At 44.8% G+C, this 12,679-nt stretch overlaps 1 protein-coding gene across 1 annotated transcript; it reads right to left on the bottom strand.

Moving 5' to 3' along the window:
- Nucleotides 1-2,167: 2,167 nt before the first annotated feature.
- LOC131106605 (tubulin monoglycylase TTLL3-like) lies at nucleotides 2,168-11,832 on the bottom strand. Its single transcript, XM_078798708.1, has 13 exons — nucleotides 11,670-11,832; nucleotides 9,392-9,444; nucleotides 9,205-9,314; nucleotides 8,930-9,110; nucleotides 8,768-8,823; nucleotides 7,239-7,367; nucleotides 7,057-7,171; nucleotides 6,868-6,978; nucleotides 4,405-4,558; nucleotides 4,133-4,281; nucleotides 3,784-4,027; nucleotides 3,269-3,704; nucleotides 2,168-2,875 (listed from the first exon to the last, which is right to left on the bottom strand). Exons 2-13 carry the CDS (start codon nucleotides 9,396-9,398, stop codon nucleotides 2,168-2,170), a joined length of 2,400 nt encoding a protein of 799 aa, XP_078654834.1. The 5' UTR covers nucleotides 9,399-9,444; nucleotides 11,670-11,832.
- Nucleotides 11,833-12,679: the final 847 nt, after the last annotated feature.

The raw sequence follows: 12,679 nt of genomic DNA, 5'->3' as shown, positions 1-12,679 counted from the left end.
ACTTTGTAGTCATATCTTCAGACATGCGTCCGCATGTTCTGGACAGACGGGTGAAGAGAGGGGCTGAGCTGTCAACTCATCACCACCTGGTGGTGAGTTGGATTAGATGGCGGGGGAGGATGCTGGACAGACCTGGTAGACTCAAATGAGAAGTGAGGGTGTGCTGGGAACGTCTGGCAGAGTCTCCGTTCGTCGAGTCTTCAACTCTCACCTCCGGCAGAACTTCACCTGCATCCTTGGGGAGGACCGGGATATTGAGTCCGAATGGGCCATATTCCGTGCCTCCATTGCTGAAGCGGTTGACTGGAGCTGTGGCCGCAAGGCGGTCGGTGCCAGCAGGCCCCAAACCCGATGGTGGACACCAGAGGTCAGGGCCGCCGTCAAGCTGAAGAAGGAGTCCTATCGAGCATTGATGGCTTGTGGGACTCCGGAAGCAACTGACAGGTACCGTCAGGCCAAACGGTTCGTGGCTTCGGCGGTTGTCGAAGCAAAAACTTGGGTGTGGGAGGAATTCGGTGAGGCCATGGAGCACGACTTTCGGTCAGCCTCGAAGAGGTTCTGGCAAACTGTCCGGCGCCTCAGAAAAGGGAAGCAATGCGGTTTTCGTCCTGGTCGTGGAACACTGGACCAGCTCTACACCCTCACGAGGGTGTTCTAGGGTGCATGGGAGTTTTCCCAACCAGTCTACATGTGCTTAGTGGATCTGGAAAAGCATTTGACCGTGTCCCTCGTGGCATCCTTTGGGGGGTGCTCCGGGAGTATGGGATTGGTGCCGCGCTACTACGTGTTATCCGGTCATTGTACAAACGGGGAAGGAGTCTGGTTTGCATTGCCAGTAGTAAGTCGAGCCTGTTTCCAGTAAACGTTGGCCTCCACCAAGGCTGCCCTTTGTCACCGATTCTGTTCACAATTTTCATGGACAGAATTTCTAGGCACAGCCAAGGTGTTGAGGGAGTCCAGTTCAGGGGCCTTAGAATCTCATCTCTGCTATTTGCAGATGATGTGGTTCGTATGGCCTCTTTGGGCTGTGACTTTCAGCGTTTACTGGGACGGTTTGCGTCTGAGTGTGAAGCATCTGGGATGAGACTCAGTACCTCCAAATCAGAGGCCATGGTTCAGTCGGAAAAGGGTGGAGTGCTCCCTCCGGGTTGGAAATGAGGTCCTGCCCCAGGTGGAGGAGTTTAAGTATCTCGGGGTCTTGTTCACGAGTGAAAGAAGGTGGGAGCGGGATGTCGATAGACGGATCGGTGCAGCCGGTGCAGTAATGCGGTCGCTGTACCGGACCGTTGTGGTGAAAAGAGAGCTGAGCCAGAGGGCAAATCTCTCAATTTACCAGTCGATCTATGTTCCCACCCTCACCTATGGTCATGAGCTTTGGATCATGACCGAAAGAATGAGATCGCGGATACAGGCGGCTGAAATGAGTTTTCTCCGTAGGGTAGCTGGACTCACCCTAAGAGATAGGGTGAGGAGCTTAGTCATCCGGGAGGGGCTCAGAGTAGAGCCATTTCTCCTTCACATCGAGAGGAGTCAGTTGAGGTGGCTCGGGCATCTAGTCCGGATGCCTCCCGGACGCCTCCCTGGTGAGGTGTTCTGGGCATGCCCAGCCGGGAAAAGGCCCTGGGGCAGACGTACACGCTAGAGGAATTATGTCTCACAGCTGGCCTTGGTGTCCTCCCGGTGGAGCTGGAGGAGGTGGCTGGGGACCGGGAAGTCTGGGATTCCCTACTAAGACTGCTGCCCCCGCGACCCGGACCCAGATAAGCGGAGGAAAATGGATGGATGAAGTGAAAGTCAAAAGCATGGCACTGTCATCTTTTGATGATGTTTAGGAGCTTCAAAGTAAACATTTTAATTTCCTGGCTTGTTTGATCACAGACGGTGGCACCTTCTGCTGGGGAGATTAAACACCTTCAACAAATGATAAGCACTTAAAATGTCCTATTGTCATAGTACCTCTGTGGCAGTGTCAATCAGAATTGAGCTTTATTATCTTTGTCCAGGCAGAATATTGGGTAACGCTCTCATAAAGATCTCTTGAGATCTTGGTTTAGGTCTGTCTTTTCACAGTTTACCAATGAATGCCCCACTGTATAAATAATGAATGTATAATGAATTGAATATATAATGTATAATGAACTGAATAGTTGCCCATTTGTTTTGTGGATTATCCTGCACAATGCCTGGACATGGTTTGCTTAAAACGCTGCACGTGGAATCTGTAACTCGACTCAATTTGAAAGGTCTCCATAGAAGGTTTCTGATAGATCGTCAGTATATTTGGCGGCAGGCTTTTGAGCCGGGTGAAAGAAGTGGCCCATGTACAGGGCCTATAGCAAGTCTCGGAAAAAGTCCTAGGAAGGAAGGACTTCCACAGGTTTACTCCATGGTTCCGTTTAAGTGGAGTTTTACATACATGATGCGTAGTACTGCGGGGGTGGGTGGGGCGTTTACAGGAGAAGTTCCGCAAGGCTGGTGGAACCCCACTGCCACCACGACCCTGACCTAAACATTGGGTTTTTTTCTTGGATTCATTGTGGCTCTCTATGACACGTTGTTCAAAAACCACATTGACACTGTGGACCTCCGTCCGTTCCTGCTGGTCCCTCTTTGGAGAGGGTGGTGTTGGTTGCCTTTTCTCTTGCAACCTCTTGCACTCTTCTATACTCTCATGTAACTTGCTTTGGCGTACACTCGCTGGCATCTCAGTTATCATCTCGCTCTGCTCTGAAGAAGGGTGGACTCTTGAGGACTGGGTCAAGCAAGGCCTTGCAGAAGGAAGTCTTTGTCTGCGATTTCTAAGTTTGGGTCTCCTGATGTGCGTTCCTTCCACAAACAAGTTCACGCCTACAAACTGTGGTGGTTCAACTGCAGGCTGAGAGGGCGAGAATGCACAAAAGGACGCATTGGATGGAGAAGCTGAGAGCTGTGTATTTTTTGGAGTGAAACTTAGCACTGGCTATCAAAAGTGTTACGGCAGTTCTATAATGAGTTGAAGGTTTATAACGACAAAAGTGGCTCAAATGCTACCAGTTATCGTGATAGCATCTTGCAAGATAGCACTACCTACTGAAAGTGTTATGACCAAAACACCAAAACATGATAGCACCCAGCAAGATCAGTACTGAAAGTCTTATAGCAGTTCCATAGTGAGGTAACATCATGACTTGTAGGCTAATACTTACTAAGAATGGCTAACATTCTAACAGTTTGCATTGTCTCTTGTAGTATTTATCCCACTCTGTGACACTCTGTGACATGGGTTCACCTGTTTGTAGATCAACTGGAAGCCTCCTGTGTAGGCGTTGGGATTGTTTCGTCTGTCCAGCACCACCCTTAGTGTGTCCAGCTGCACGGAGGGGCAGAGGCGGGACGTCACCACACTTGAGCAGGCCATGGTGGGACTGGCATTGACCTCAAGAAGCCAAGGCCTCAGATCATTGCCCAACATAAAGTCGGCGCCGTATAACTCAAAGCTTGCCTTCCGATGCTCCACCTTGTCCTGGGCTGTCTGCAAGGTGTGGACCACAGCTTGCTGCATGCCAGGCACCACCAAAGTCTCCCACTTGGATCCACGGCCCTGCTGCTGCAGAAATTTCTTAAAGTCAGTGCAGGACCACATGTTGTCCTTGGGCACGCCTGGGTGGCGCTCACGTGATGGCTGCAAGTGCTTCTGGATGGAGTTGTTGCACAAATGGACTGAGCTGGACAATGAAGGTAATAATTCATTTAAAACAGCACTTTTTCCAGATTACATGTTGTTTTGTGTCTTGTCTCCCAGACCTATCAAGGTTTTTTGTGGAGTAGGGCTGAGTGGAGAAGCGCAGGTAGCACTCCCTGTAAAACCAGACTGTCAGTGGGTTCCAGTCAGTGACGAGGAACCACTGCCGCACGTCAAACTTGGTGCCTTTGACAAGCAGGGGACGCTCCAGGTACTTCTGAACCACCCACTTGCTATCTTTCACGATGGCTCTGTCGGAGTCCACCAGCGCTAAAATGTCCTCAAGACGATTCATACAAACGATACCTGGATGATGTAGGTCATACCATGACAGGAGAATCAAGACTTTGGGCCAGAATGTAGAATGGTTAGATTAAAGCATTAAATAATAATAATAAATAATCACTTCACCTCTTCCTCTTGACATTGCTCCTGGTTTGATAATCCAGATGTTATTGACTCCATCAACGTCCAGCTGAGGACAAACGTCCTGCATTTGAACCAACATGGCCTGGCAGCGGCTCACAAACTCTGCACTGCCTCTGATGGATGCACCTTTACTACATCGACAAATATCCTAATCGTATTAATATGGTAACACAATACAGTGGATCCCCGCAGTTGTTTATTTTCTGTAAATTGTAAATATCAGGTATCAATATTGTGTGCCGAAATGTACTCACTGCACAACCATGTAATAATTTTGCAGAAAGTGATTCCACTGCTTTTCCTCCACAGCAGCAATGGTCTTCTCAGTCACGTCAATGTCACTGTGTGCTAAGATATTCAGAAACTCCTGACACCGGTGCAAGGCTGTACTGATCACTCCTGCGCTGACTGTGAGGAGAAACAAACCCAGTTAAATAAAGCTGGCCAAATTGTACGCCAAATTTGTAAGAGCATGAACTGTAGTTCATTTGTTGATAATTAATAAAGATATTTGCTGCATATTGTGCATTTATTACTGCATCTTTCTGCTTTGGCTCTCAACAAAGGCGGTCGCATCTTACCCCTCTCCTCCCTAATCCCTTATCTTCCCTGCCTTGCTTGCTTCTTATGTCTTGTTTAGTCCCGTCTTTCTCAAGAGCCTCTCTCTGCACTGTTCTCAAAAAACCTAAATCATGGAATTGATTAACTGGTCTTTCCACGCAATTGACATGAGAAGCTTCTTGACGAGAAGCTCAGTTTCGTGGGAACCTGTCTGCCCTAGCGGAACATTCACCACCGGGTATGTGATGGACAGTTGGGGGAAGTGAAAGGTCATGTGCCTGGTGATTCTTTCCGTGGAGGACATAGAAGACGTCTACCTATTTGGAACCATGATAACAGGTCGGTTGCTGATTGGATTTGGCACTTTCCTGGTGTATCACAGAATTCGTATGATGAAGGCAGCGGATCGAGTTGGCCCACAGCTGCCCGTCGTGAATGATTTGGTGGGCAAAGCCGTTCACACTCTGACTATGACTGCCAATCACAACAAGAATGCCATCTTGGAGAAGATATCGGCTTTGCAAAGGCAGTTGGATCGATTGGGAGACCAGAATGGACACTAGGGCAGCCTGGTCTATTGGAATGTGGCTGCCCAAACTAACCCAAACAATATTCTTAATCCGGATTTTGGCGTCCCCCCCACGGCTACCAAGATCGGGTTGTGAAAACATTTCCCCAAGTGGGACGCTCTGACCCTCCATTATTTCTCCACGGAAACCTGTTGTTTCTCTTCTCTGGGCCCACCACGGACGTCTCCATGGCAACTTCTGTTTATCGCCATGACATGACACCCGAATGACACCCAAACTGAGCTCCAACATTGGGCACCTGACAGGGAAAACGTCACAGGCCATGCACCCATGCATCCAAAGACACATTGCACTCAGCCCCCCTCCATCCAACGCCTTCGCCGCTATATTCCCCCTGCCCCAAAGCCCTAGCAGATGGCTCTCTCAACAAGACCAAAGTTACTTTACCTACTGTTGCTCTGAATTGAATTGGAGTAACTTACTGGAGTAAGTCGAGTTTCAAATGCCACTTGCTGGACTCAGATGGAGAAACTGCTGGAGCACTGCAGGTAGCTATTGCTGTAGCTTTTTTGTTTTTTACCTTCATAATTGAACAAGGTATGTTATGTCATTTCTATTTATTAATTTTCATTTATTCTGAGGTTGTCATTGGATTGACCAGGATGGATAGGATCAGGAAGGAGTACATCAGAGGGACATTATATGTTAGAGACCATGGAGATAGTCAGAGAGGCCAGACTGAGATGGTTGGGACATGTCAAAGAGGTTCAAGACCAAAGAGGAGGTTTATGCATGTCGTGAAGGAGGACATGAGGGTAGTTGGTGTGAGAGAGACAGATGCAGAAAACAGAAAACAGGGTTGGATGGAGGATACTGATTTGCTGTGGTGACCCCTGAAGGGAAAAGCCGAAAGAGAAAGAAGAATTTTCATTTATTCTTATTTGATTTCCTATTCTCGCGTCACATTTTTATTTTTATCACTTTTGTTTTTTTACATGTTTTTTACATTTGAATTGTAAACAAATGTAGCTTTCCCTAACACCTAAAGAAACACTTCCTGGTTGACATTGCTAACACCGTAAACAGAGAGGCAGAACTTGGGGAAGGGAATGGAAAGCAGAGATTGAGGAAGGGCAGAGAGATTATTTTGCAGACAGCGCACGACCATAAAAGGAAGCCCCGTACTCTGTGATGTCACATTGTGCCATTGTTAGAAAAAACTCTGAAACCAAGCGTTCCGAGCCATCCCAAACTTCTTTCAGGGCCCACTTCCAAATGCACAAACCTCATTATCTGAAACTTTGGCATCATTTAACACAAGAATACAGCATTGTAACTACATTTATAGGTCATAAAAGTGGAAAAAGGATCATAGGTTCCTTTTAGACAATCCAACAAGTCCGAAAAGGAGTAGGAAAAAGAAGAGCTTATTTAATCGTACTCATTCTTCTCACACTATTTTTAAGGAATTTCTGTATTTGCATGTTAAACACCAGACACAGAAAAGGGTAATGACAAAATAACATCTGTTTCTTCCTACCCCTTTTCAGGCATGAGTAAACGTGATGTAACTGCATGTCCAAAACAAATATAGCATGAACACATTCTGAATGTTGAATGTTTGACCTTGAGCATTGCTTTCAGTTGTACCCTTCTCCTCTTGTGCTCCGTTTGTCCTTGTGCTCGTCTCAACCACATGCTTCAGCAGACTGCTGCATGCTGTCCTCCTGAAGTCGTCTATAAAACACAAGAAAAAGGTTTGGAGGTGAGTGTGGGGGTTGCACTGGGCAAGTGGGGAAGCAGTGTCAAGCAGACCGATGAACGCATGCCTCTCATCCTCAGCCCCAAGCCTGTAACATCTCGGGAAGAAGGTGTCGTGATCTGCAGTGTCAAACCACTTCAGGTTACGCAAGTTGACACAAAGCCCCACCTTCAATAACAACAGAGTAATGTTTATAACAATAATGTGGTTTAATTGGAATCACTGGAGAGGAGACCTTGGTGGTGAAGATTCCGGTGTTAGTGTAGTGATTGGTCACTTGGTCAGGGCGTAATGTACGCCAGTCGATAGAGTCGTTTCGCGGAGTCCAGTAGAAATATGTCCTTTCATTCCGGACAAAGCGAGACTGCAAAAGACATTGAGTCAGATACTGTGCTTTCTTAAAAATTGTCCGCTACATTTATTTAGTCAACTGCATCGATTATTGTGTACCTATTACCTAAGTAGCTATTGGTAATCTATTTTTTTATATTTTTTGAAGTATTTACCTATAAAACATATACAAAATTAATATCTAAACGTTATCAATAACTTTTATTTTGTATACGAATGAAATGTTATTTAACAATAATATAATTTTATCTAGTCTAGTGGACTAGTGGTTGGCGCGCAGGCCACACAGCTAGGAAACCCGAGTTCGATTCCACTCTCAGTCATCTCTGTGTGGAGTTTGCATGTTCTCCCCATGCATGCGTGGGTTTTCTCCAGGGACTTCGGTTTCCTCCCACATTCCAAAAACATGCATGTTAGGTTCATTGATGCTTATCCTCACGAGGGTCCCAGGAGTGCTGGAACCTTTCCCAGCTGTCTTCGGGCGAGGGGGTGAGGGTACACCCTGGACTGGTGGCCAGCCAATCACAGGGCACATATAGACAAACAACCATTCACACTCACATTCATACCTATGGACAATTTGGAGTCATGGAGTCAAAAACATGTTTTTGGAATGTGGGGGGAAACCAGAGTATCTGGTGTAAAGCCAAGCCAGGAGACAATGCGAACTCCTCAGATTTGAAACCAGGTCTTGCTGATCTCCTGACTGTGTGCCAAAATGTTCACCACTCGACCACTATGTGGCCACAATTGATATGTTTTTTCCTTTTTTTAAGTACCAGTTTGGCACCAGTACAGATACACCCTGTACACCTTAGATTGGTTGCCACCCAATTGTAGGGTACATCCATTCACAGGTATGGACAATTTAGAATCTCCCATCAGCCTATAAATATCAAATATAAAAATAAAAATCAGTCACATGCCAAGCCATGTTAAACAGAGACTTACTTATAAATGGAGTACGTACTGACAAAAAAATCCTCAAAATGTATCCTTTTGCTGCCTGCCACCTGCCAGGTAATTAATTCCAATAATACCTAAAAATAACACTAGATGCTGACATTGTGTATCTGCCAAGGCTGACTACTTTTACTTCATTATTCAGTTTTGCTTCACAGTCAGGGCCACCCCTCCAAACACACAGAACACATTGTGCGTAGGGCCCCGTGATCCATGGCGAGCTCCATTTTGCGCAACGGATGTGCATCATTACAGTCCAGTCAGCAGGCTTGTTGCCACAATGATTGACAGCACGTGGCAAAATTCACCCCTAACTTGTCAGAGTCCCTGGTGGTGTAATGGTACAGCTGTTGCCTTTTAAGTTGTTATTATGTTAATTTGTTATTTTGCACTTTGTACACAGTCCAACAATTACACGGAGGGGAAGCATGTTAGTGGACATTAACCTACCAAGAGGCTGTATATGTCACTATGGTTCTCCTCTTCTGTGCCGTCATCTCCTCTATCTAAAAGATTTTATGTATAATTTAGTAGAAAATGAAAAGAATGATTTGTACGACTGAACAATTAACAACGGTTTGTATTTTTCATCACATCAGGGATGGAGCCAACCTTTTATCTCAGCAGCATTATCTGCTCCAACGTTGCCACCATCCTCATCCTTCTCCTTGTCACCCTGGTGGGCAGAGTTTCCCTGGCCTGTGTTGGGCAAAAGACGTTCCACCCACCCTCTGGCCCGTAAGCCAGCCCGGATGACAGGATAGCGGCCTAGTACAGTAAACACTTTCTGCATCTGACACCAGGAAGAACAATGAAGAGAGCATGGGGGGGTGGTTATGATGCAATATTCATGCAGGTCGTGCTGCGTATTTTACATTTTTAATCACCTTGACTGCTTTCTCTGCCAGGGCTTTGGCTGTTTTCAACTTGTCAGGCCTGACAGCTGGAAGGCTGGGGCTGACATTGCAATCCACCTTCTCCTCAGCCGGAGTCACGGCTGCAAGAAAAGCCACTTATTCAAGGCAACATGTAAGCCAGAGTTATGTATGTATGTGCTTATGCACTTACGCTTACCTGACATTATTGCAGAGAATGTCTCTCGTCAAAACTGCTTTATTTTTGGTTTTCTGTAAACAAAAGTCAACAAATGAAAAACACTCAACGCTCTTTAATAGGGGACAGAAGTGGAAAGTTTGGGTAAATGGAGTTCCTGTACAATTTACAATTTAAATCTCTTTGTCTTTACCAGGGCTGAAAAGATATGATATGTTCCCAGGCTTAGTCCTAAGTCCTAAAAGCAGAACAGGGGGTGACTCCAGTGAAAAAAACATTTTCCGACTTCAAACCAGCCTTAATTCCGCCATCTGGCTGTGTTCAGTTTTACTATCAATTCAATGTACAAGTCCTCCCAGCGGAGGCATTCCCAGTTGAGAGACGTCATCTCCCTAACGTGTCCTGGGTCTTCCCCAAAGCCTCTTACCGGTCGGACGTGCCCTGATCTCTCTTCCATTCTTCCCTCACTCCTGAACAAGACCCGAGATACTTAACATTGGGGCAGGATCTCATACCCGACCTGAAGATGATACTCCACTATTTCCAGGCAACCATAGACTCTGACCTGGAGGTGCTGATTGTCATCCCACTTTAAGAGGCCAAATTGACCCCTGAACCAAATATACCTCGGAATAATGTGGCCCAGGCCAAAGTGCCCCCCTGGGCCAGATTACACCCCCAATGTATTATACTGTATCTTTCACTTATTTTTTTGGATAGTTCATGAAATTATTATGTGAACACTTAATAATTCATACCTATAAAGTTTGACTCCAATATTCTGCTATTTTTTTAAATTTACTTATTTAAGATAGGAACAGTACATTTTAATGAACAGATACTTGTGTAAATATATCAGGAGCATCGAACCCAGGTCTTCCCCGATCTTCTGACTGTGTGGCCTACAGGCTAACCACTAGGTCATCGTGCGGCGTATACTAATAGTCCATACTAACAATATGCTTTTTTTTTGCATTTTCAGAATATTTCAATATTTCTTGTAATTATGACTTTAGTCCCAGTTATTAATTCATTAATTTTCTACCGCTTATCGTCACGAGGGTTGCGGGGGTGCTGGAGCCTACATATAGACAAACAACCATTCCCACCCACATTCATACCTGTGGACAATTTGGAGTGGCCAATTAACCTAGCATGTTTTTGGAATGTGGGAGGAAACCGGAGTAAAACCCACGCATGCACAGGGAGAACATGCAAACTCCACACAGAGATGGCTGAGGGTGGAATTGAACTCGGGTCTCCTAGATGGGTTGTCGGCGTGGTAACCACTCAACTGCCGTGCAGCCAGTCCCAATTATTATATATATATTTTGACTTCTTTGACTTAATAATAATTTTAATATTTCTATATTTGTATGCCTTTTTATTCAATATTTTCAATTCCATATAGTTTTAATAAGAATATGTAATAGAAAAAATCAATCAAATCAATAAATCAATCAATTGCAATATTAGTTAAAGTTATTTGATTTCAATATTTGAGATACTGAATCAAAATTATTAAATTATAAGACAGATTCAGAGTTTTACTGTTTGAATTGAACTACTGACAAATTTAGTTTTCTATGCTATTCTAATTTATTGAGACAATTTATCGTCACACGTCTATGACATGAATTTTCAATTTTCAGATTTCCACATCAGTCGTCAGACGTGCAGGCAGTTGAAAAAATTCCATTCCTGTGCATTAACACAGCTCAATTGACAGAAAGGGCGGCACAGCGGTTTAGTGGTTAGCGCGCAGACCTCACAGCTAGGAGACCAGGGGTCAATTCCCACCCTCGGCCATCTCTGTGTGGAGTTTGCATGTTCTCCCCGTGCATGCGTGGGTTTTCTCCGGGTACTCCAGTTTCCTCCCACATTCCAAAAACATGCTAGGTTAATTGGCGACTCCAAATTGTCCATAGGTATGAATGTGAGTGTGAATGGTTGTTTGTCTATATGTGCCCTGTGATTGGCTGGGACCAGTCCAGGGTGTATCCCGCCTCTCGCCCGAAGACAGCTGGGATAGGCTCCAGCACCCCCCGCGACCCTCGTGAGGAAAAAGCGGTAGAAAATGAATGAATGAATTGACTGAAAGTGAAAGTGAAGTGGACAGGCCAGTGTGGGGGAAAGAGGGTTAAACACTGACATGCTGCATGCAGGTATAAAAGAATATTAGTCCCATAAGAGATGGGATCCTGCTCTGAGCTGACCGGGGCTGCAAAATCAGCACATTTAATAGACCCACACCTGCAATATGCATTAGATTTAAAAATAATAAAAAATAAAATCTCACATGCTTTATCCACTGGGGCTCCCCTGTCTGCTGCCCTTAGCATTCCCTTCATACTGTAACCATGCCAACTGTGCAAGCTCCCACAAAAATGTTTACCACGACAACCAACCTGCTCGCACACCTTCCCCGCACACGCGCACCACACAACACGTGCCGTGCTCTTTGAATAGACCCGCAAGGAGAATAATGCTAGTCGCTAACCTGTTATGCAATCAAGTGGATGCAAGGTGCCCGCTGGCTTTGAGACCTTTGTCAGAAATCTACTGAGATGCTCATCTTCTGATTCCGTTTATATTACAGTACATCAGTGTCAACGTGAAATAACGCACACAGCGTATTAAAACTTGGATGTTTCGTCACTCTTGATGTAATTCCTCATCTATTCGCAAGGGGGCAGCCAAAGCCGCGTCAGTGTCTATGCATTGAGGGTTGCTCATCAGGCTGACAAACATCAGTTTGTAGCTTTTTATACAAGACTTCTGAATTTAAATTTTATATCATTTTATATTGTCATATCGTGATACATCCCAATATTGTGATATATGCTAAGGTCCATATCGCCTAACCCTAATATAATGTATATTACATTAGGTAAATATGATGTAGTTTATTAAACGTGCAAAAATCAATCCAATGGGATGCTTCCCAATTAAATAAATGTTATAAGTGGCTTCTGACATGATAAATTATAAACTGAAAATCGAAAAGGATGCAATTTGATATTTTGTAGAGCAACACGTGTAGATATTACCAGGTTCTATATATTTCAAGACAAAATATCCCGGCTTTGTGATCCATATCATATATGTTAGAATACGACTTTTTGAACTTCATTTTGGACTTTATATTTTTTACTTTATTCATGTAAGACTTCTGCGGTTGTTGCTTTCTGTAGTTTTTATTTCCCGGTGATTTGTTTCTTCTTTTAAACCTTCTTCTCGTAAATAAATTAACAATTTCTCGAATTTTTTGAATTTATTCCCATAATATAACTTTTCCCCAACCCAATT

The sequence above is a fragment of the Doryrhamphus excisus genome, linkage group LG18 (genome assembly GCF_037039965.1).
Source record: "Doryrhamphus excisus strain RoL-2023G ecotype Guam linkage group LG18, RoL_Dexc_Guam_v1.1, whole genome shotgun sequence".
NCBI lineage: Eukaryota > Metazoa > Chordata > Actinopteri > Syngnathiformes > Syngnathidae > Doryrhamphus > Doryrhamphus excisus.
The sequence above is the reverse complement of the archived record's forward strand: the minus strand, read 5'-3'. Positions and strand labels throughout refer to the sequence as shown.

Bases quoted from the DNA above. Each gene is read 5' to 3' on its own strand.
- LOC131106605 (XM_078798708.1), bottom strand. The intron at 4,559-6,867 runs GTCAAACATTCA...TTCTCCTCACAG, and splicing joins AACTGAAAGCAATGCTCAAG to TCAGCGCAGGAGTGATCAGT. The intron at 4,028-4,132 runs GTGAAGTGATTA...TACATCATCCAG, and splicing joins AGCAATGTCAAGAGGAAGAG to GTATCGTTTGTATGAATCGT.